The following is a 24,994-nucleotide window of genomic DNA, read 5'->3' on the forward strand; positions in this document are numbered from 1 at the left end:
TCTTGACCTATAAGAATTTAAGTGCATCTATTAATGTAGATTATATCCAAATATAATAAAAAATTAAATATTAAATCTGCACAAAAATTAGGCAAGAAAGTGCAAAACTTTCTAAAAATAGTTTTTCTAAAAATATGAGACTTGTTTCCAAAAAAATAGGAAAAATTAATTCCAAGTCAAAAATAGGAAAGCACAAAATATTCATATTTTCAATCCAAAATCTCAATTTTTATGCAAAATCCAAAAATCAACCAATTAATCCAATTATGCATAAAAAGTTCGTTTAAACTCAAAATTATCATTTAAATCCTAAATTAATGTGGGATAAAATTTATAAAAATTGGGCTTTATCAATAATATATGTTATTATTTTTTCAAGAAAATAGGTATTTGTTCAATCTTGTATTTCTAGAGGCGAAGAGTGCTAAACCTGCAACGGAAGTAAGAGAGGAGTAATTATAGTGCTTTATTAAACCAAATTTCATCAGGACATTTGACCCTAGGCGTTTATGATTTCTGGGGAAATTTGATTTTCTTTTTATTTTTGAGCAGCCCTTTGAAAATTTGATTAAAGCTTTGGGTGAAGGTCTCAAAGATATTTGATCGACATTTTGGAGAAAGGGTCAGTGGAATTTCCTTACTCTATGTACTATGTTTTTCATTTAGTGCTGTCTTTTCCACACACTACTCATTGGGTAGGAGGACCGCGTTTCTTTGAAATTTCAAATTTGAGAATCAGGCCATGGAAAACTTCTCAGAAGTCACACGTATGGAAGCTATACTATGATAAATCTCTAAAAGTTAGCTTTGCTTTTATCTATAATTTATTATGATTATTTATTATTCATTTTGTTCCATCTTTCATTGACTTGGTTGACTCAATCTATTCCCCTAAAATCTTATATATATTCCTCTCAGGCCGGTTTGTTTCGTATTCCCAATCGTTGTTAGATCAGAATTGAAAGCAGTCCCAATTCTCTTTTTCAGATCATAGCCAAGCAATTTTACATGGCTTCATCTTCTTCCTCTGCTCCATCTTCTCAATCTCCAAAGAAATATGATGTTTTTATTAGCTTTAGAGGTGAGGACACCCGCTTCAACTTCACAAGCCACCTTCATGAAGCTCTTCGCAGAAACCAAATAGATACATACATCGACTACAGACTTGAGAAAGGAGATGAGGTATGGCCGTCTCTTGAGAAAGCCATTGAAGATTCAACTCTATTCCTTGTGATCTTCTCAGAAAACTATGCATCTTCCACGTGGTGCCTGAAGGAGCTTGCAAAAATATTAGAGTGCTCCAAAAATCAAGGTTGCTTTGTTATGCCGGTGTTCTATAGAGTGGATCCTTCACATGTGAGGAAGCAGTCCTGGAGTTACGAGAGAGCATTTGAGGAACATGAGCGCAAAAGAAACATCAGCAATCAACAACTACAAAAGTGGAGGGAGGCTCTTACTCAAGCCGCCAATTTGTCCGGTTGGCATTGTAGCTTCAATAGGTAACTACATATTTATGATCTTCCCCTTACCATTTTCTTCCTTGCCTGGGGCTAAATTAAATCAATCTTTGAGGCATTTAATGGAAGTTGCGCTGATGATCATAAAGAGAATAGCTTTTTTTGTACACTATGCTTAACCAGTCCTCCGGGTCAATCAATTTACTATTGTGATATTTTAATCTAAATCCCTGTCTCACTATGGTAATGGCGATGCATTCCTAGCCATAAGAGGAAGCTAGAATTTCATATACATCTAGTTATGTCATCTTTATTATAAGAAATTTTAAAAATTGGCAAATCTTCATAGTTACATGTCAATAGAAATAGTTCAAAATTTGAAGTGAATAGATAACGTGGTATTAATTAAATTTGGTGCCTCTTTATTTTTTCAATGCTGTGTAGGGATGAAGCGGAGCTAATTAAAGAAATAGTGAATCAAGTCATGCAAAAGTTGGGCCCTAGGTATCAAAGTGAATATTATCTAAAAGGCTTGATTGGAATTCACAAAAGAATGGCAGATGTAGAATCATTGTTGGACAAAGGTTCAAACAATGGTGGCTGTCAATTCATTGGAATTTGGGGGATGGGCGGTTTAGGCAAGACAACTCTTGCAGAAGCATTATTTAACAAATTGCTTTTTACATATGAAGGGTTTTGCTTTCTGAACGTAAGGGAAGAATCAAAGAAATATGGAATGGATGCTTTAAGAAGAGAACTCCTTTGGAGGTTATTAGGGGATAAAGAATCTCACATTGGCAATGCAATATATCCTCATACCATAATAAGTAGGCTCCGTCAGAAAAAAGTTTTAATTGTGCTTGATGATGTTGATGATGTTCAACAATTAGAAAATTTAGTTGGAAGATGTGAATTTGGATTAGGTAGTAAAATCTTGATAACAACCAGAGATAGGCAAGTGCTTGCTTGTATAAAAGTGGTCGATATGTACGCTCTTGATTGTTTGAATCAAGATGAAGCTTTTGATCTATTCTACATCAATACCTTTAGAAATGACTATGCTGACCTGAAGATAAGAAAGCTAGCACAAGAAGTGACTGAATATGCAGGTGGAAATCCATTGGCCCTAAAGGTTCTAGGCTCCTTCTTGAATGGCAAAAATCAGGAAGCATGGAAAAGCCAATTGGAAAAGCTTCAAAAATTACCTTGTCCAAAAGTCAATGATATCCTCAGATTGAGCTTTGAAGGACTTGATGAGGAAGAAAAAAAAATTTTCTTGCATATCGCATGTTTTTTCAATGATTATTATGATGTTGAGGATGTAAAAAAATTGTTAGATGCATGCGATTATTCAACCGAGATTGGATTGAGGAGTCTTGAAGATAAAGCTCTTTTAAATATTGATAGAGGAAAAATAAGTATGCACAGTCTGATAAAACAAATGGGTAAACAAATTATTCGTGAAGAATCATTAAAATATTTTACGTGGTGCAACATATTTTGGATTTTCAAGGAAAGTTCTGAAATATTGAAGAAAAAAATGGTAAGTGTGAAATTTCTACATTTATTTATTCAAAAGATTGTTGAATTCCAAATTCCCCTTTGACTTATATAATATTTTTATTACTATTATTATTTTTTTTCTTTGTTAGGGAGGTATTGAAGGCATGATTATTAACCTTTCAGAAGTTGAAGAGATGTGGGTAATTATTAAAGCATTTGATTCAATGCCCAATCTAAAGCTTCTTAAGGTTTATGGAGATTTGAATGGACAGCCTGGGAACAAGTTAAATGCTTCTGGCATGAAGTTTCTGTCAAGAAATCTCGTGCTATTGGATTGGGTGCGATGCCCTTTAGAGTCATTACCAGCGACATTGAAGGCTGAAAGTCTTGTTCGACTGGAAATGCCCTTCAGCAGATTGACAAGACTTTGGGATGGAGTGCAGGTGAATTTTATATTTTTTCTTACAAAATATTGTTAATACATCAGTTGGAAAATCTCTATTAAATACGCTCCGCTCAGCGCTTTTTATAAGGTCCAGATAAAATATCTTACAAAATTCAATGAAATATTGGTAACCCATTCTAAATAAATGCCTTCGTCTTTCACCCTCACGCTAAGCTCCATGACCTTTATTTATAAAGATTACCATTTCTGTTAAACTATAAGCATCAAATCCTTCAAGCCCTTATATATATATATATATATATATATAAGTTATAATTTGGATTTACCTAATCATTAAATACATCATTTTTATTTTTACTTTTAATTAATTATATATCTTTCTAATTCTTTTTTTTTCCCACTTATTCTCTCATATTTCTTTTTCTACATATTTTTTCTCTCACTTATCCTCTTCATAAACAAATGTGCTTTAAGAAAATAAGTTACATTTTCTTTTATTATTTATTATCTTTAACTAATTTTATTCAAGTTATATGATTTAGTTATTTGATATCTTCCATCGGAGGGAATATCGATTAAGATCATGAAAAGTTGTAAAATTTGTTGACAATATCTAATTTCAACTAATTTTCTGAGGAAAACAGGGAGCGGAACCTTATAAAAAGAAATAGCTGAGTAATTTAATTTGGTTTTAGCCACCAATCTTATCATGTAATTTATGTTTTCACAGAATCTTGTGAACTTAAGTAAAATTATGCTCCGTCAATCAAAAGACTTGATTGAACTCTCAGATTTTTCCAAGGCCACACGTCTTGAAAAGGTTGATCTCGAGCGGTGCTCAAAATTACGGAGTGTACATCCATCTATTTTATCTCTCCACAGCTTGCGCGCTTTATTGCTACACGGGTGCACGTCCCTTACCAGCCTTAAAAGCGATACCCATCTCCAATCTCTCATTCTGCTCGATGCAAGTTATTGCTCAAGTCTGGAGGAATTTTCAGTGACCTCAGAAAATGAAGATCTCTGTTTACATCTTTCAGGAACTGCCATCAGTGGTGCGTTGCGCTCATCGAGTGGGCATCGCAGCAAAATTCGCTCATTATTTCTATTCGGCTGCGGAAATGTGACAAGCGTTCACAAGTTGATTAAGCTGCGAGACCTTCGAAATCTTGATGCTGGAGGGTGTAATGAGCTCGCATCACGTCTCCTGTTCAAGTGTGATAAGATGGGTGCTTTGGAAAGTCCATGGCTTGCGTATTGCAATGAACTATCTGAACTTCCTAATGACATCAGGTTGCTGTCATCATTACGTTTCTTAGATCTCTCACTGTCTCGTGTGCAGACCTTGCCTTCGAGCATCAAACATTTTTCACGCCTGCAATGTCTTAGACTGGATGGATGTAAAAGGCTTCGTTGTCTACCAGAGCTCCCTCCCTCTATCTTGCAATTGATTGCCCCTAACTGCATATCCCTTGAGACCATACAATATTCACCTTTGACAAAGGAAGGTGAAGAAGGAAAAGATAAGGCATGTCCGCTCTTTTTATTCACAAATTGCAAGAAGCTGAATCGACGGTCAATCAAAGATGCTGAGGCAAGAGTGCTACTTGGGATAAAGAAAGCCACTTATGACTATGCTCGATTGGAATATCCAGGAAAAAGAGTTCCAAGGTGGCTCATGTATAGGGATAAAGGGTCTTCGGTGTCTGTGAATCTCAGTTCGATTCCAAATTCTGAGGATGGGGGATTCATTTTCTGCGCCGTCTTTTCTAAATTACCATCAGCCGTGGGAGAAAACATTGATGCCAAATGGTTTATTGATGGTAAATATGCTTGCAGGGCCGCTAAAAGGTCGCTTTACCTGGGTCCGCCGTGGTTCTCAAAGGATGTTGATCTTTGGCATGTTGTTCTTTGGTGTGTTCCTGATTCACTTGGAGAACTAAAAAGGAAAATTGAAGAAAGGAAAAGAAATGGTCAGAGCAACATGGAGCTTAAAGTTAAATTCGAAGTTCGTTCGGATCATGACAGAATAACAGAGATCAAAAGGTGTGGAGTATGCCCAACATCTGCAGTTGAATATCAAGATGGTGACATTAAACAAATTCAATTGCCATTGCCTCATCAGCCGGGCTCTAATGCAATGGAAGCAGCCTCTCGAAAGCGCAAATATCGGAGCTAGCTTGGATGAATTTGGAAAAATGATTTTGAGTTTTAAAGCTCCCAAGGTGAATGATGCGTACACATGTGGATCCCACTCACTTCAAAAAGGTATCGTACTCTTGTTTGAGCAGTGGTAGATATGATTTTTGTTCATAGTACCTCTTTTTGGTTTGTACCAACTAATTACAATCATGGGGAATAAAATTTATTAACCTTTAAATATAAGAGAAATAGTGACAAGAATGTCTTCTTTTTTTTTTTTTTAATTCATTCTTTTATGGTAAAAGGAGCCGGATTTTATCATTGTTAGGTACACTTAGGATAAATGGCCTTTTGTTATGCCAAGAGAAATTTATCATTAAAAAATCAAAGTCTGTACCTACGTCCATACCGTCAAATCTGGGGTCAATGGTGAGATTTCTTCTCCCGAATCATGAGGCTTGCTATAGATTCTTTATGTACTCTGCCAGGTTTCTATTAAATGAGTTCCATATAATTTCAGGACGAGTTTTAAGTATCACTTGGAGTACAAATGCTAATGATATGAATATGTGAAAGTTTTGGGTCATTTTTTGCCGGTATAAATGTCTGCCATGATATGAATGTGTGGCCAGCTTACTGCAAACAATGAAGTAGAAAAAGCAGCTTAATGATCCAATACTTCTGTGTTTTGTCGAAGCATCAAAACTTTGATTTTTAGCACTACTAGGTGAAATATGTTCACAATTCTCAGCCATCTTTGTTTCCTCACAGCTTGATACGATGCTGGCCATGCTACATTGGGTTATGAAATCCACAGAATTACAGCTGGGCTTTGAGGTCTCGGAATTGGGAGTGTCTAATATTTGATTCTTCAATTTGTATGTCAACTATTATTACTTTGTTAGTTTTGAAACTGGAGTACTCTCTGGCTATCTTTTATGTGAAAACCTTTCTTGCTGGTTGTTTCTGTTTTAGGTCAGATCGCAGTAGTTGGTGTGGATTTCTACTGAAAGGCAGGAAATTAACTGAACAAAATTGCTAATGAAGGGCATATTCCCTGTCCATGACATGGTATTAAAGTCTTTATGACCAATTACTAATTAGTCACTAGTTTGATCACTGCCAACTCCCATTCTTTTGAGCCATGTTAAATATGAAGGGCATTTTCCTTGTCCATGATTCCCCTGCTCGTTTTGGTCATCGCTAGATATGTAAACCATACGCATTTAGATTTTAACATCTTTCTTTGTGTTACAAAATTTTCAAACTGATGCCTGCTTTCTGTATTATATGTTGCAGAAGTCTCTTTCTATATTCTGTGAATAAACCATATGTGAAAAAATTGCTCAAGAAATGGATCTATGTTTATGCTGAGTCCTCACATGCATGCAGCCAGTGCCTCCACTGGGGCATTACCAATCTGTCGAGGTGTGTCCTTGGATTTTATTTCTACATCATTTCTTTAGAGACAATTTGTATATCCCTTGCTAAGCATGTGAATAAAATCTTATATTTTGTTGGTTTCAATTTCATTCACCGATTCTGTTCATTTTTTCTGTGCTTATTTTTGACAGATCGCTTGCCGGATAAGCAGAGTAGAAGGGCTCATTGTCCAATGAATCAGCAATGCTTATAGTGCAGTCTTCTCATATTGTTTAGATGTTCTTTCTGTACAACCAAAAGAAGGTTTCTTCCCTGATGCTACACATGTCACAGCCGGAGGCTTTGCAGAAACTGATATGCTTGTTCAAGTTAAGAGCGAGTCATCACGGAAGATAATTTGCAGCAGCATTGCTAATTCAGGTGTGCTATTTGCATACTCCATTCATGTGAAGCCTAATCTATTTGAATTGAGGAGGCCTGAAGTTGGGAAAAATACATGGAGTGCTAGGGACAGGCAACTCCCTGCTAGACTACCATTTGCTTATTCTATGATTTTTTCCTCTTGGTTGATTGTAGTTAGGCATGTCCGAGGGATATACTAAACTGGCAGAAGCCTTTCGTTTCAAATTGTCTTTGTGAACCTCCAATTGTATTTTTTTTTTTGGGTAAAATATGGCGACTCATTACATTTCTTTGATAGGTGATTTCTTATTGATGCTTGCCCCATAGTCCATCTCTTGACTGAGAAGTGTGATTGTTTGCATGATGTGATGATTACATTTTTTGTGAGCCTCTTTCAACTGTAGTGTTTTGTGTTCTGTGCTGCACGAGTCAGATGTTCCAAAGTGAAAGCTGTATTAATTTTTGTTATCCTATTTATCATTTGGTGATCGCCATTCTGTAGTCTTCTCAGATATTTGAAGCCAAATTAGTATATTTGTTTGTACCATAAACTTCTAATTTCATTTTCAAGTAATCATGCTGGCATGTGGTTATCAAAAGTGAGAGGACAATCTGAGCCATTATCTCTGCATGTGTGGTGTTTGTTCGTAGATTAGGAGAACAATGGTTGTTTTCGACCCCAAACAAAGCTGAGACTACTCTTCACACAATGTGAACAATTGATTTATGTTTATTTGGGTTTATAAAAATGAGTGAAGTGAGAATGAGAATCTGAATAATTATAAGAATGAAAAAAAAAATATTTTTTATCAAAAAATAATTGCGTTTGATATGTTATAAAAATAAATTAAATATTTTTAATTTATTTAGTTTAATTGGGTAAAATAATGAAAATAAAGAAAAATAAAATTTGTGTTTCAAACTCCATCCAATGGGATAGGAGCGTTTTGTTGTTGGCGGTGTATATTATGTTTCAGAGGTGTGAGTATGTGACCCTGACAATTCCCCGTATTTTGAAGTTAAGAAATTGCTATTATCAAAAAATAAAGAGAATCACAACGGCACAATATATATATATATATATGGACCCATACAAATTTTACATTGCTTTCCCGACATCGATCATAGATACTAATTAAACTTTATATAACGTTCAAGAATGTGAAAATTAAAATGATGTAATTATCTGTTATGATTCTGCTGAATATTAGTGGGACCCAAAAAGGACACGTGGCTTACGATCACCCAACAAATGTGGTGCCTTTGCATGATGCTGTTAGCAGTAACACGAATGGAATCTCAACAATATGAAAGCAGCGCTATATATGCGGAGGAGGGTTAGTGAGAAGGGAATCCTCTCTCTGTAACTTCCGTCTCTTTCCCTCTCCTCTATATCTTTCCTTTGTTAATACTCCTCCGGTCCTTAATATATGACCTAATTTTTGAGTTGGTTTTGGTCCTAAATATAAGACCCATTTCTCATATTTATCAATTTTCTCTAAATTACCCTTATAAATATTCCCTCAACCATAATCAAATAGAAGAGAGAAATGGGGTATTAAAAAAGTTGATTATGGTATTTTAGGAAAAATGTGTCACTTTTCTTATAATTAACTAACTTACCTAACTTCCTTAATCTAATCAAATTAGTTAAATGGGTCTTATATTAAGGACCGGAGGAGTATTAAATATATACTGATGGTTATATTGTGTTGAGATATTTTGGAATTGATCATTACATTACCTCATGATCTCAGTTATATTTGTTTTTTAGATACAAGATCTCACCTTATATTTCACTTACACTCTAGTTATTTGCCAAATTCTAAACTTAGATAATAAAATAAAATGAGAACCAATTTGAGAAGACGGTGAATTTTCAATATCTAATTAAGTAAAAAATCATTACTTCTTCGTCACTTAAAAATTAAATAATTAAATAACAAATTTTTAAAGTAATAAAAATTAATTTTTTAAAAAATAATTTCAATATACTCAAGGCATTTCAGGGAAAACTTTTAATTTCCATAGATATTTGCAAGATACCTTAGGAACTTTCCAAAACGCGGCTAGTATATTCTGAAAGTTGGGGGAATAGCATTGGAGTAAACCCAGAAGCTTCCTCGTAATTCTTTGCTAATTGTGTTGCAAAGAACACTTGGAAAAATTTTCTCCATTCTTTGTCCAGTCCATCGGCTAACAATCTACATACGCAGATCCATGAGTTTAACAGTTACTCTTCTGGTTTTAAATATAAGACCCATTTTTTAATATAAATTTATATTATAAAATAAGTCTTATATCTAAAATCAGAAAGAGTAGTACGGATTAGTCGTATTAATCATTTTCCGTAATTGAAACGCTAACATCAGCTAGCAAAAAAAGATTCAAAAGTTAAGAATGTAACAAGCACATGACTAACTTAGATATCAACCAAAGATGTATATATTGATATCCTTTAGTGTCAATATTGATCATCCACAATCTTGATTGGTGGGTAGTACACATTTCAGTAATTTTTGTCCAATTCACGATATAAAATATAATAAAGCTCAATGAGAAGTTTGACAACACAATTAACATGACAGAAACTTTGTTTCTAGTCAATGTCTAAATACACAACATTAATGAGACTCATGTAATAATATGTGGTCCGGAAATTAGAGAGCAACATGGAGCCGAGAAGAGAGCATGAAAGACCACAGAAGAGATATTGTTGTAAGCAGGAGGAAGAGAGAGAAGTGATGAAGACGATAAAGCACAATTAAAAAAAATGTGAAAAAAGTATGAATGAAGTCACATTAAAGCAGTGAAACAAAAGCATCAAAAATAAATAAGTTCAACAGCACACACTAAAAGAACATAAAAAGCGTTAATTGGGGTATACATCAGCAATCCAATCACCTACTAAATTTACTTTCCTGAAAATCCAAAATAAACTAAATTAGTCCAAATAATAAAATAAGAATGAAGATAGTTTGATACTCCAAATAACAAAATTAATTTCAATACTGAACAATCATAATATCATTATTATTAAACTAAATTACCCACATCAAACACACCATAACACCATTTTGTAAGTATGATTCTACTATACAAAGCTTTTCCGCGACCAAAAAAAATGGTTACCCAAAAGGGGGGAAAAAAATAAAGTTATGAGAAATAGAAAAGCTGTTTTTGTACGCAGATAAAATGAGGCTGAACGATGTGTTCTTGGAGAAGAATGTTTTGCAAAATTCTCACATATAGGTGAAATCATGAGCACCACCATTCATGTATACTAACTAAACTTGATCCCTAAATTGCATGAAATTCAAAATTTTATACATATGATCATCAAATGATCTTTTGATATGGCCAATAATCTTATAACTTGTGACATGAGATCTCTCTTGTAAGTAGGATGTCTCAGATTTAATCGTACTTACAATCTCAGGCCATTAACAGCTTTGCTGTTCTGTCATGCTACTTCACATATTAAAGTATTAAATTACTCTACATTATATTCACAGCCCCAATATTTGCATATGAATTCAGACTAAATTATACACTTGATTAAGCAATAAGATACACCAAATCAACTTCCTATCATGACGACAGTAACTCACGTGCTTTATTAAATAAATATGCACGGCAACATGCAGGACTCAAAAAGCAGAGCAAGTCATAGTTGATAGTTGATACCAGAGTTGTTAGAATTGACTTAACATTGCTCCTTTGTAAAGTTCCTTGTCCATCTCTTTACTGTTAACCATACTTCTCATTCTTACCAGTCAATGCCCGTGTGATTATAATATTGATCAAAATCAATGGCATCATCGGAGATTTTTTTTCCCAGACAATATGTATGGCTACAATATAGTTTCAATGAATTCTTCCATATATCTTCAGCAGGGTTGTGAGTCAAATAAATTATCTTAAATGCACACTTTTGATTGTTAATATCATACAATACATGGAAGTTGGTAATTTCTATATCAGGAAAACTCTGCGAAATTTATTGAGAGCAAATAAGATTATGCAAATAGAGAATATATTAACTAAACACTGAACAAGCAAATAAGTTTTTCTAGGCATGAACACAGTAAAAGCTTTGAACATAGATTTTTGTCTTAAACTCTAAAAGTCAATTATTAGCAAAAATATTCAAATGTTAAGGATGTAACAAGCACAGGACTAACTTAAATATTAATCAAAGATGTAAATATTGATCACCTTAAAGAGGTTGAAATTTCAGAGTCTGCATCCTAAGAGCAACTATAATATTCGGTGGTAGTTAGGCAATTAGGCAGTTATGGTCAGTAATGAAGTATCTAACTATATCTCCCACTGCTAAACTCTGGCCCATCATAGTACAAAATGAATCGTTAAACTTTAACGAGGAAGCAGCCCCACAGGTAACCTGAAAAAACACATAAAAATAAAAACCTTTAAAACAAACCATAGTTTACTAGACAATGCAAAACAGAAAAATGTCAGAAAGAATTTTCTCTATACCATGACCGTACGAAAGGATAGCTCAATAGCTTTAATATTATTATGGTGTGTGCGTACCAGATTGATATTGATGAAACCATGTAAAGTCTCTTCTCTCTGCCCCTGTTGATAAATTTCTAATTCGTCATCATGCAGCTCATGAATATCGATTTTCAAGTCATCCGAAGAAGGAAGACCAAAATCAAACCAGAGACGTGAAGAAGAATGAATATAGCTGAGATAGTGAAGCTGTGGGGCAGCAATTACAAGTTACAGTTAAAACGGTTGCACGCTAGTGTAAGGTTATTAAGTTGGGGTGCAGATATCACAAAATCCATCGGGTTCAAATCTGACTTAAAGAAAAGTTCACTCAAGTGCAAATTCTTCAAATTCACACAACCAGCAAATGGATCCAGACAGGAGGTTCCTGTACAACTTAAAGTGAAGTTGTTGAGATGCAAAGTTGTCAGCTTTGCAAAACCAAAATGCTTCTGTATATTAGAAAATGGATTTAAAGAATTAGCTTGATCAGTTGAGTTTTTCCCACTGAGGTTGATTTGGATTTCTTCAACACCATGTGAAATTGCAAATTCAACAACATTATTGTATAGCAATTCATCATCAGTTGCATCATCCACCCCAAAGTGAGAGTAAGTAAGAGCTTTAATATGAGAAGTAGTATCACGTTGAGATAGGACCAGTTTCACAAATCTTTTAAAATCAATCAGCCGAGAAAATGATTTGCTGTTCAAGTTTAGGCAGGGAACTGAAGTCCACATATACCTCCACCTTCTTGATAAAACACTGGTTCGACTTGCATCCTTGGTTTCCACAAATGACAATATGTGATGGATGAGGTTGTCTGGCAAATCATCCAATTCATTAGCTACCTTCTGAAAGGTCGACTTTGTTTTTATTAACTTCTTTGAAGTGCCACTAGATCCTCAAAACACGACTCTTCTCATTCTGGCTCCAGAGCAGTCTATTGATGAGTCTCTATTCATTCAACATAGAATCTGAAAAGCCATGAGGAAAGAAGTCAGCACATGAAGGTAAAAAATTGATATACATCAAAGAAACAACAAAAAGTTTTCCCTTTTAATAATCAGTGAGAGGAAACAAGAACAGAGATAACCTTTGTCCAGCCCTTTGAAATAACCCAAACAATTACATGTTCCAGCATCCACTGATTATCTTCTAACTCATCAAACACTTTCTTGAACAAGTTATCCTATTCTTCTTCAACAAACAAAACCAATTCCCCAAAACCTTCTACTATACCTTCCCATTTTTACCCGATCAAATCCTCAAACAACTGAACCAAGCGTGAATTTGATTGACCACAGACGAATTCGCGTGAAAACCAGATTCCGTACAAAATATAGCTATACAGCAACCATATTTCAGATGGTGAATAACAATCGAGTGGACTGTGAAACAAATTCTAATTATGCCATGCACAGATATAGTCCTATAGAAAATCCTACAATATCACAGTGATTAACTCTTGTCATGCTAGACGGGTAAACATTAATTAACGTACTCACAATTTGAAATAGAGATAAATGAAAAAACGTAATAGTTTCAATAATAATTCATGTACTTACGAATTGAAATAGAGATAAATGAAATAACACTCTCAATAACCCTGGCGAGCAGTTCTGATGTGTGGCTCTAACTCAGTCAATCATCAAATTAATAACCTCTCATTAAGATTATTAGTGCCTAATGGGCTGGGTAAAATCTAAACTAAATTGGATATAAACTAATCCTAATCCTCGAGCGATAATCAAAATATTTTAATCAGATATTCACTTTTTTTAATAAGCTGGAATAAAATCAGACATTCAATATAATATAATATATAATTAAAATATCTGACATGGATCCCTTTACCATTACTTTTTTTTTTTACAACACACTTTACCATTACAGGATATTAAACAATAATTTCAATTTCAAATCTTAAACATATCCTTCTAAATTTTCAAATAGTAAATGTTTTACAGCTGACATGTTTAAATTAGAATAGGAAAACTGAAATGTATTTATATTTAATGTGATTTAGTAAATTTATAGGAAAAACTTAATTACATTTAATGTGATTTATTTTTATAAAAGATTTTATTAGGCATCAGAACTACTGGTTTGAAAAGCAACTAAAATTGTGATGTTAATTAAAGAATAAATATTTTCTCTTGTTTAGGGACTTGTTATTAAAAATTTATAATAAAAATTTTAAATCAAAACCTGGACGTCTTCGACAAATCTGTTCTCTACTCTACTTGCTTCAAAGTCCCCAACGAAATGGAATCTTCGTAGCCTTTTTGATTGTGATTCGTTTTCCGTTATAGAATGAGCTAACTTTATAAAACCAGTTCAATAGATTGGAGGCCTTCTCCCAAAGTGTCTTTTGCCACCAGCGTCGATGGTTCGCTGGTCGCCGGCGCCGGTGAAGTCGGCTCCTTTGAGACTTGGCTTGTGTTCCCCCGCTCCGTCGGCTGGCACTGTCAGTTGGTAAAGTAGCTTCTTCTTAGTGCTGCATTATTTTTATTAGTTTGGGAGTTCTTAATTTAATCAGGGTTGCTAGTTTAGTTTGCATAAGTTCCTGACGCATTTAGCTTCATGTCTAAGAGTGAAGTTATTAATACTGAAGCAGAGCCTGATCAAATGAGGAATGAATCATTGAGGGACAAGGATCGTGAAGAACATGCAATCAGTGAAAGCGAAGAAGATTCTGACTCGCCCAATATATGTCACCTCATACAAACGGTGTCAGGGTCGAGGCTGTGGCAGTACGAATTTGTTGAGGTTTTTCCTTGCATTTTATTTCCACATAATTTCTTTGGAGCCAATTTACACATCCCAAGTTGAGCATGCCAGTGAATTTGTTGGTTTCAATTTCATTCACCGATCTTTTCATTTGTTCGATGCTTATTTTTGACAGATCCCTTGCCGGCTAAGCAGAATAGAAGGGTTCATTGTTTCAAAATGAATCAGCAATGCTTATAGTCCACTCTTCTCATAATTTTCTTTCTCTCTGCTCTCCGTTTTCATTCGTCATTAATTACTAACACTGTTTCTCTTAAATTTGACAAATTTATAATTGAAAAAAAATGTAAATTTACTAAAACCTGATTAAAAATGAAGTGAAATTCTAAAGATTTATGAATTAATTTTCCCTAAATCTTAATCACAAAGTATTCAGATTTCAGACTCATAATTGTTGAGGGGGAAAACAGAGAGACTCATAATTAGGAAAATATTAATTGGAGAGTTTTTTCCCATTGTTTTTTTCACGGTGTTCAAATTGAGAACATAAAAGAAAGTTTTAATTAATACTCCTCTAATCCTTAATGTAAGGCCTATTCAACTAATTTTTTTTAGATTAAAAAGATTAGGTAAGTTAATTAAGTATAAGAAATATGACATGTTTTTCCTAAAGCATCATAATCATTTGTATCATTTATCTTAATATCCTCCTTCCTCTTTGTACTTGGTTATAGTTGAGGGACCATTCATAAAGATAATTCAGGGATAATTGATAAATATAATAAGTATATCTTACGTTTAGAATTAAAATTAACTCAATAATTAAATCTGATATTAATCATCTTATATTAGATTTTATATTCCATGAAGTTTCGCTGTCGTAATTCTGTTGATGTGGTTGCCTGAATCAGCTCCAAGCCCACCTTATAATTATCTCCCCAGTAATATAAAGCTCCCTGGGCCCTGTTTGTTTCCTGTTGCAAATAATTCTAAGATCTGAATTAAAAAGAATCCTTACTCTTTTACAACTGCCGTTAATCTTTTTCTATTTTTCCTTTTTATCCTTCATTAAATATAGGTATATGTCATTTAATTTTTAAATCACGCATATTTGATGGTGCCAAAATTGAAACTTATTTAATTTTAAATAGAATTAATGAGTTTTAAGATTTAATTTAGTTTCAGTTAAACATGTTAAAAGTAATTTATAAATAAAAATAAAAGTGTTAATATAATTTGGTTCTTTAAGTTTGTTTTATTTCTATTTTGGTCTCTCAATTTTCAAACTATATGTTTTAGTCCCTCAAGTTTTTTTTTTCCATTTAAAACATTGGTTCCTATTTAATAAAAATCTAAACCATTTTTTCATTGAGAGATCAAAACTAAAATGAGGACAAATTTGAGGGACCAAAAATTATATTAACCTAAAATACAATAGCACTCAATTGTTGATTTATTTATATATTGTTAGCCTTGTATCAACTAAAGTCACCCTTCACTGTATTAACTATAATTTTCTTTGAAAATTCTTCACATGACCTTGAAGGACTTGGATTCATGCCTACTTATATCTTCCCTATTTTTGCTGTGCTCCTAATTTCAACTTTTAAGAGGAGAATAGGTATATATAATTGGTCATCATACACTTACTAAATTTGAATCATTTCTATTGTTTTATTAACTAAGCTTTGGGTGAAGGCCTTTAAGCAATTTGGGTGAAAGTCTCAAGGTCATTTCCTAAGTACGCATTAAAACTCTTCGGAAGTCTCAATGTAAAAGTTGGCTTTGCTTTTGGTTGTCTCATTTGTTGTAGAGAACAAAGACTCACAAATACATTACGCCGGGCATTAGAATTCAAAATAAGCAAATACAGTATATAAAGAAGTGCTAATTATGAGCCAAAAAATAAAATAAAAAGAGATAAAATAAACATACATAATTTATAGAAACTTATCTTTTGCATGTTTTGAAAAACAATAATAAAAATGCAGATTTACTGTGTACAATACCCTTATCATAATAAGAAGCAACTACATTGATTTTTGATGGTTCAGATTCAATTTAACATTTTTTTATATTTGGATAATTTATTGTTTTAATATACACAAATTTTAAAATAAAAATAATTTTATAACTGTCAATTCTTAAAAAAATAAATTTATTATAAATAATTAGAGATTAAAAATATTGGCACTGCAATTAGTTACGGCAACAAAATAAAAACTAAAAAAATCCTGTTAGTTGTTTTTTATTTTTTATTTTTGCCAGAAAAAATCTTGTTAGTTGTTAGGAGCCTCGCTTGACCCAAATTAACTGACTCATTGAAGCACGCCAAACTTTCTTTAAGTTACCTTGTGATTTCCAGAACTCAAAATTAATTACGTAAATACCGTACAATAATATAATAGAATAATTGTTGGGGAAATGATAATCAAGTCCAAAAGATCAATAAATTCAATGACAGCTCAGATGTTAAAAAATTTTTAAAAATAAATTATAAATATCATTCAAACAAACAGTAATTATTAATCTTAAACAAGATATTTAAATTTTGAATAAACCTTTCAGTATTTCCAATTCATTTTTTAGCAATTTCTTTGAGAAATTAGCTGCCTTTAAATGGTCGCTCTTTTGGCATCTCACTGTTTTTACCCATAATTATTGTTTTTTCCCCCATAATCTCCGTTTTTCATCATTTGTGTGTGCGTGCATAGAATTTATTGGATTCTTCTCTTATATCAAGAATTGTATAATTCACAATGCAAAACTACTCATAGACTTGTAAAATTAAAGTAAACATAACATTGTTTACAGTCTTACAGCCATCACTTTTTGCAATGAGACTTATCATAATGTTTGAAAATTATTAAAATATCCCTAATTTAAAAGAAAAAAGGTCAAATGTGTAAAAATAACCCTAAACTTTTAACCAAAGTACAAAAATAGAACTGAAATCCAAACAAGGTCATAACGTCAGTTTACAAAAATCAGTTGGAATAAAAGTTACTCTGATCAACCTTAATCCAAACAAGGTCATATTTAAATTGTGATAGAACTGAAAATCCAAAGGAAAAAAAACACAATCAACTAATTAAATTTCGGTGTTTCTAGTAGCATGGGTATTTAAGAGAAACGATCAATATAATTAAGAAGAATATTCGGTACATAAAGAGGAAAAAAGAAAGCTTTAATTAAGTTCAGGGTGCAGAGTTGCTGGAGGGCCATCCCCGTTTTGAAAATGGACCGCATTTCATTCCATGAAGTTTCGCAGTAATTTACGCCAAAAAGCCAACAGAGATTCCATTTTCATGGGCAGATTGACCATCTTTGTATAAAAGTCAAAAGTTTCTTTTACTTGCTTTTTTTATGCATTTGCTTTTGTTTTCAGTTTGCCTTGGCGTCCACCTTTGCGTTCTTCATTGCTCTCATATAATACAAAATTATCTAATTTATATATACGTACCAATAAACTATTTTAACTGAATTATTATGTCTTAAAACCTTTTTTTTCATTTTTCTACTCTCACCCTCAATTTCTACTTTTGCATTTTCTGAACTTCAATCTGAGTTGGGATAACTCTTTTTTTTAGTAAAAATATAATATCTATATGACAATAAACTGGCATGATAAAAAGTGCTGAGTTTTTTGTTATTTTGGTACCGAGTGCTGAGTTCACAGAGACTTTTTATTTAATATTATTCCTCAAAATGAGAGATATCACTATTTATGAGGCTCTTTACCATCAGCCATGTGCGTGGGCCTTGGAATTTCTGGCACTTCACTTTTGCTTTCTGCTTATTGCATGTCATTATTCAATGATTTGCTCCACAATGGAATGCATGCGTATGTTATGTACTGCCTGAATACTATTTATATTCCTAATTATAATGTATAAATAATTAATTCAGATCGATTAAACAAGTTAATTGAATTAACTATTTATAAAAAACGTAAATTAATTTTTAATAAAAGTTTTTATTTATATTAAAAACTACTTTTCTTTTAATGAAAATGGCTATAAGTACTCAAGATTAGAAGATACATACGAGCTTAATGTCTGACTTTGGACTTGTTTGGTTTTTTGTTTTGATAACAGTTTTTTATTTTTAAAAATAAAAAAATAAAAAACTTGTTTGGCAATTTGGTTTTAGTTGATTGTTTTAAAAAAATAAATAATAATAATATATTTTTAAAAACTGAAAAACCAAAACAACTTTTACATATTTTTTGCTTTTGTTTTTTTTGTTTTTTTATTTTTTGTTTTGAAAATTGGAGAAATCTTCTTTTCTTCTCCTCTACTATCTATTACTTATCATTACCAGTGATAACTACCACTTGTTAAAGTATAATTTTTATATATTTTTTCCAAATGTGATTTTTAAAAATTATTTTCCAAACAAATTTTTTTTTATTTTTTGTTTCCAAAACCTGTTCTTAAAAATAATTTTATAAAATTGTTTTGATAATAAGAAAACAAAAAACAAAAACAAACAGGCCCGTCATCTTCCTTATACTATTTTTCATCTTTAATATAAGACAAAATTATTCACAGATAATTATAAGCAAACAAGCTATTCAATTGTGTGTGAACTTTCTACTTTAATTTTCGCGGTTATGAGTGTAGTTTCACTATTCTCACTGTCACGCGCAATCCATACCTTATTCCTCCCTGTTTTTTACTTACAGAGTCATGGTCAGCCCATCCTCTACGCGCAATTGACTTGCTTTTTGGGTTTACTCCGTTATATTATTCCCAATGCTGCCCAGGGGAAAACTAAGAGAGGTATAATTATAATGCTTTATTCAATCATATTTTACAAGGACATTTGACAGCAGGCGTCCATATTTTCTTAGGAAATTTGATTTTCTTTGTCTTTTTTACCAGCACTTGGAAAATTTGATTAAGCTTTCGACATTTCGGAGAAAGTGTCACTGGAGTTTCCTTTCTCTTTGTACTATGTTCTTCATTTAGTGCTGTCTTTTCCCCCACACTAATAACTCGGCAGGACCGCCTTTCTTTGCAATTTATGATTATTTAATTTTCATTTTGATCCCATTTTCATTGACTTGGTTCCCTCAATCTACTCTGCAATTAATTTAATTAAATTAAGAAAATTAGGTAAGATTATTGATTATAAGAAAAGTGACATGTTTTTCTTAAAACACCATAATCATCTTTCTTTATATCCTCCTTCCCTCACTTACTTGATTATGATTGAGAGAGTATTCATAAAAGTAATTTAGAAAAAGTTAATAAATATGAAAATATGTCTTATATTTAGAATAAAAATTAACTTAACAATTGAGTTCCATGTTAATAACAGGAAGAGTATTCCTCTTAGGCTGGTTTGTTTCCTATTACCAATCATGCTAAAATTTGAATTGAAAGCAGTCGCAGTTCTCTTTTAATTTGCTTATAGTAGCCAAGCAATCTGATATGGCCTCATCTTCTTCCACTGCTTCCCCTTCTCAATCTCCAAAGAAATATTAGCTTCAGATCAGGCGAGGCCAACCGCTTCAAGTTCACAAGCCACCTTCATGAAGCTCTTCGCAGAAACCAAATAGATACATACACCTACTATAGACTTGATGAAATATTATCCTCATGTTGTGCTACGCACCTGCTATTAGTTAAAGTTTTATGGAAATTTAGTCCTTTTAAAGTCCAGTTGGCGGAAATACACAGGTTCGGCAAGTTAAGTTACGCATTTTGGCTTCCCTTCATGGAATGCATTGCCATGTAATCTTAGTTGCCATGGGTGTGTTTGTTTAGTACATTTTTAAGAGGGGGGCGGGGACATAGAATTATTTATTTCAAATAAAAAATGGAAACACCAAAATATCTCTGGCAGTTACCAAAAAATCATCTTTTGCAGTATTCTCAAACGGAGGAAACTTTGCTTTTATCTTTTTACTTCAACAGAGCATTCGCACTTTGGTCACTGCTTTAACAACGGACATCACGCTCAGCAGTTTTCTCCGAAGCGCAAATATCTCACCTTTCTCTTTCGCGGACTGTGTGTGACCTTCACTTGTAACAGAGGATCTATTTCAGGACCAATGTGCAGTGATTACTTTTTTTTTTTTTTTGGGTATAAGTATTATCATTTTGTATATTAGTGAAATGCAGCCTATCCTTTTGAATTGTAAGTTCTGGTTCTTCGTGTGTTCCTGACTCTCCATCTCCTATTTAAAATTATTTTAAGATATTAGGAGTTACTAAATAATACTTCTCCGGTCTTTAATATAAGACCTAATTATTGAGTTGATTTTGGTTCTAAATGTAAGACCAATTTCTCATAATTTTTCTAAATTACCCGTATGAATATTCCCTCAATCATAATCAAGTAAAAAAGGAAAGGAGGATATTAAAGAAGATGATTATGGTGTTTTAAGAAAAATATATCATATTTCTTATAATTAACTAACTTATATCACTTTTTTAATCTAATTAAATTAGTTAAATAGATTTTATATTAAAGAGCAGAAGAGTACTTCAAGATGCTAGATGTTATTAAAAAAAAAAAAAGACAGTACCCCTCATTTTACACCCAAAACGACAATGATTTGGGGAAAGGAGGGGAGCCGAGAAGAGCCTCTTTCTCTAAACATAAGTCCTAGCTTTTAGATTTGTTTTGGTCCCCAGTTATAAGTCTCATCACAAAGTTCTGGATATAATTAAAACATTTTTCCTAGAATACTTCCTATAAAAGACCAAAATCACATAAAATCACATATGCTTTTATGTGTATTTAGAAGAATTGAGACTTATAATTAGGGAGAGTATTTGATTGGAGAGTTTTTCTCCCCTTATTTTCTTCACTCTTGTTTTCACTGTTCAAATTGTGAATACATTTAAGTCCATTTAACGACGAAAGGATACTGGAATGAACAAATCTTACTCAAGCTAAAATCAATCGGCCTCTGTTATTATTTTCTCTCTGTTTTTTTTGGGGGGGGGGGTTACAGCTTCTTACCCAATGCATGGTGATCAACATAAAACGTATAAAATTTATAATAAACTATAAGTATTAACAAATAAATATTCAAATCAAACAAGAAAAAGTGAATCAAGGTTCTTTTTTTTTTTACCAGAAGTGAATCAAGGTTCTTACAGAGCTCCAATAGTGGGAGATTCATCCGTACTTTTTGAATTTTGAATGATATAACGTCTTCTTTAGGTTAATCAATGACTCTTAAAGTCTAAACGTAAGAAAAATACTGGAAAAAATCTCTCACCGTCACCCGCAATCCGTATCAGTGGAAACATTTGCGGGAACTTTTTGGGTTGGCTTCGGTATATACTTTTAAAATATATCATCGTTTAGCTTTTTTTATTTTTACTTTCAGTTAATTACACGCATCATATTTTTTATTTTTCACAATAAATAGAGATAGTTTAAGTAAAATTTACGAATTTAAAAAATAAAGTAGATTAAAATTTTATATTTAAGATCAAAACAAATATTCTAACCAACTAGGATAGGAAAAAGTACAATAATATGCATTTTACGCAACCAAGCTTTTTGGTAAAGGCTAAAAAAGGTTCAAAAATGGAAATCAAACGATCCTCTATGTTAGCTCGTTTGATTACAGAGGAGAGGAAATGAGAGCTAATAATAATTAAAAACGTCAAAACTTGCACATCATTGGCTAAATGCCTCTAATAATCAATTAAAAAATTATTTTTACGTTTTATGAATAAAAATTATTCTCACGCAATACAAAATTTTCTAAAATAAGGGAATTCGAGCAACCAGTAGACTCGTTTTGCCGACAGGTCACTTAGGAGCGATTTTCTTTTAACTTCTGTTGACGTAATTACTTTCAGTAAGGAATGAAGGCTAAGGGACACAATTAAAACTAAGTTGCAGGCTATCTATTTTCAAGTTTTGCTTGCCTTTGCATCTTTAGAAAAAAAATTAGTTATTTTATTTTGTTTAATGCAAATGAAACGCATGCCCATTCGAACATGTTGTCAACAAATTTGAGTTTAAAAACTCATTCAAACATAATAAATGACAACCAACTGAATTATGTAAATAAAAAATTAGTTAAAATTAATTAAATATTATATATGAAATACGATGCAAATAATTATTTATGGTGTTTTTGGATTAGGTGTGACAAAATTGATTCTTATTCCATATGACTTTTGCAAAAATCAGTTCGGATAAAAGTCAATTAGCATAATGTGATTTATGTTTGGATTCATTTGTTATAAATGTCATTTTGCTAAATTGAAACTTATTTGGATGAGTAATAGAAAAGGAAATTTACATGTAAAATGACTGAAAAATCAACATATATCTCATATATATAGTTTAATAAATTTAAGAAAAATAATAAATAAAAATAAAAATTATAAAAATAAAAAGAGTTAACACATTATTAAAAAAAAGGACATTACTCACGTCAATTTTCTTATATTCATTATGTCAAATTCTCCGATCACGCATGACCATATGTCCTTTTTTAAAATATTTACATTTAATAATATTTAATTATAAACTTACATGAAAAAAATGAACACATGATCATATGCAATTAGAGAACTTAATATAATAAATATAAGTAGTCTAACTTAAATATTTTTCTTAAAAAAATTGTAAGTATTACAAAAATTATTACTAACACAAAAAATTAAATTATGGGGTTAGTATAGGATCCACTTAAATATTATTCTCTTTTTTTTAAATCCTCATTTGTTTCTCTCTCCACGTTACAAACTAAAAAAGCTCAAATTTTAGCTTAGCTCATCGGAAAAAAAGTTTGCCCAAACAAGGTATAAATGTTAATACCAAGACACGTTTGTTGGTTTTAACGCCCATCCAAACAGAGTGAGGTTCCTCCATTCTCCCTGTCACGTGCAATCCGTACTTATTCCTCCGTGTTTTTCACTCACAGTCACACCACACCATCCTCTGCGCGCAATTGACTGGCTTTTTGGTCTATCAAGAGGAGAGGAAATGAGGGCTAATAATAAATATAATAAAATTTGTCAAAACTTGCAGTTTTGAAATTTTAAAACTATAATGCTTACTAGCTCTGGCTTTCACTTTAAATTTTTTTGATAATATATGTTTTTTTTAAGACAATAAGTACTTGTTCAATCTTATATTTCCAGAGGCGAACAGTACTAAAAACTTCTCTTTCTTTTTTTTACCAGCCCAAAAAAAACCAATAATAAAAATGTGAAGTTACTATGTACAATACCCTCATCATAATAAGAACTACCTAAATTGATTTTAGATTATTAATTCAATTTAATATTTTTATAAATTAAATAATTTTTTAATATATACAAAATTCAAAATAAAGATAATTTTATCACTGTCACTTCTTAAAAAAATATATTTATTATAACAAAATTACAGATTAAAAATATTAAAAAGGTTAGATGTCATTGTTATGATGGGCATTGGAATAAGTTACGGAAAAAAATCCTCTAAAGGATTCACTTTTTTTTTCTAAAATAATTTAGATGAATTAGGTCTCAGACACTTTGATATATTTTCAGACCAAAAAAGTGCTTATATAAATATTTACAAATTATTTATTAACAAAGTCCTTACATCAATAGTAGAATTAAAACTCATAACTTTATAGGTAATGAATCAGCTCCTTGATCAACTATCATGGATGAGGCCTCACTTGACCCGAATTCTCTTCCTCATTAAAGCACCCTACACTTTTTGAAACACGAAGCCAATAACTATACGGGTCGGTTGACTCATATACCAAAAAGCCAACAAAGAGATTCCATTTTCGTAGGCAGATTGACGATCTCCGTATGAAAGTCAAAAGTAGCTTTATTCTACTTTTTTGTTTATTTGTTTGTTTTGTGAACTTCCTGCAAGCTTCGCAAGCATTAACTTATTATGTCTTAAAACCCCTTTTTCTTCTTTTTTCTACTCTTACCCTCAATTTACACTTTGCATTTTCTCAACTTCAATCCAAGGTGGGCTAGGTCATATATTTTTAGTAAAAATATAAATGTCATTCATCAAGAAGAAAAACTATATGACAACAGACTGGCACGATAAAAAGTGCTGAGTTATTTTATTTATTCATAAGGGGTATTTTATACAAAACATTGTTTAACATCATTCCTCAAAATAAGACACATGACTATTTATGAGGCTCCACCATTCTCACTGTCACGCGCAATCCGTACCTGTTCCTCCGCGTTTTTTACTCACAGTCACACCCTCCCCTCCTCCAATGCTTACTGGCTCTGGCTTTCACGTTAAATGTTTTGATAATATACGTTATTATTTTTTGAAGAAAATAAGTATTTGTTCAAACTTATTTTTCTAGAGGCGAACACTAAACATGCAACATAAGTAAGAGAGGTGTAATTATAGTGCTTTATTAATCCAAATTTCATTAGGACATTTGATCGCAGGCGTTTCTATTTTCTTGGGATTTTTTATTTTCTTTTTCTGT

At 32.2% G+C, this 24,994-nt stretch overlaps 1 protein-coding gene and 1 pseudogene across 1 annotated transcript; one reads left to right on the plus strand and one right to left on the minus strand.

Moving 5' to 3' along the window:
* The first annotated feature begins 1,008 nt into the window (after positions 1–1,008).
* On the plus strand, positions 1,009–5,545 carry LOC114715595 (TMV resistance protein N-like). The gene is made up of 4 exons (XM_028900456.1): positions 1,009–1,499; positions 1,902–2,589; positions 3,110–3,403; positions 4,097–5,545. The coding sequence occupies exons 1-4, from the start codon at positions 1,009–1,011 to the stop codon at positions 5,543–5,545; spliced, it is 2,922 nt and encodes a 973-aa protein (XP_028756289.1).
* Positions 5,546–11,572: 6,027 nt separating this feature from the next.
* On the minus strand, positions 11,573–13,061 carry LOC114715596 (F-box/LRR-repeat protein 25-like; annotated as a pseudogene).
* Positions 13,062–24,994: the final 11,933 nt, after the last annotated feature.

This window comes from Neltuma alba, unplaced genomic scaffold (genome assembly GCF_004799145.2).
Source record: "Neltuma alba isolate B1F8T4 unplaced genomic scaffold, ASM479914v2 tig00011601_pilon, whole genome shotgun sequence".
In the NCBI taxonomy this organism is placed as follows: Eukaryota; Viridiplantae; Streptophyta; class Magnoliopsida; order Fabales; family Fabaceae; genus Neltuma; species Neltuma alba.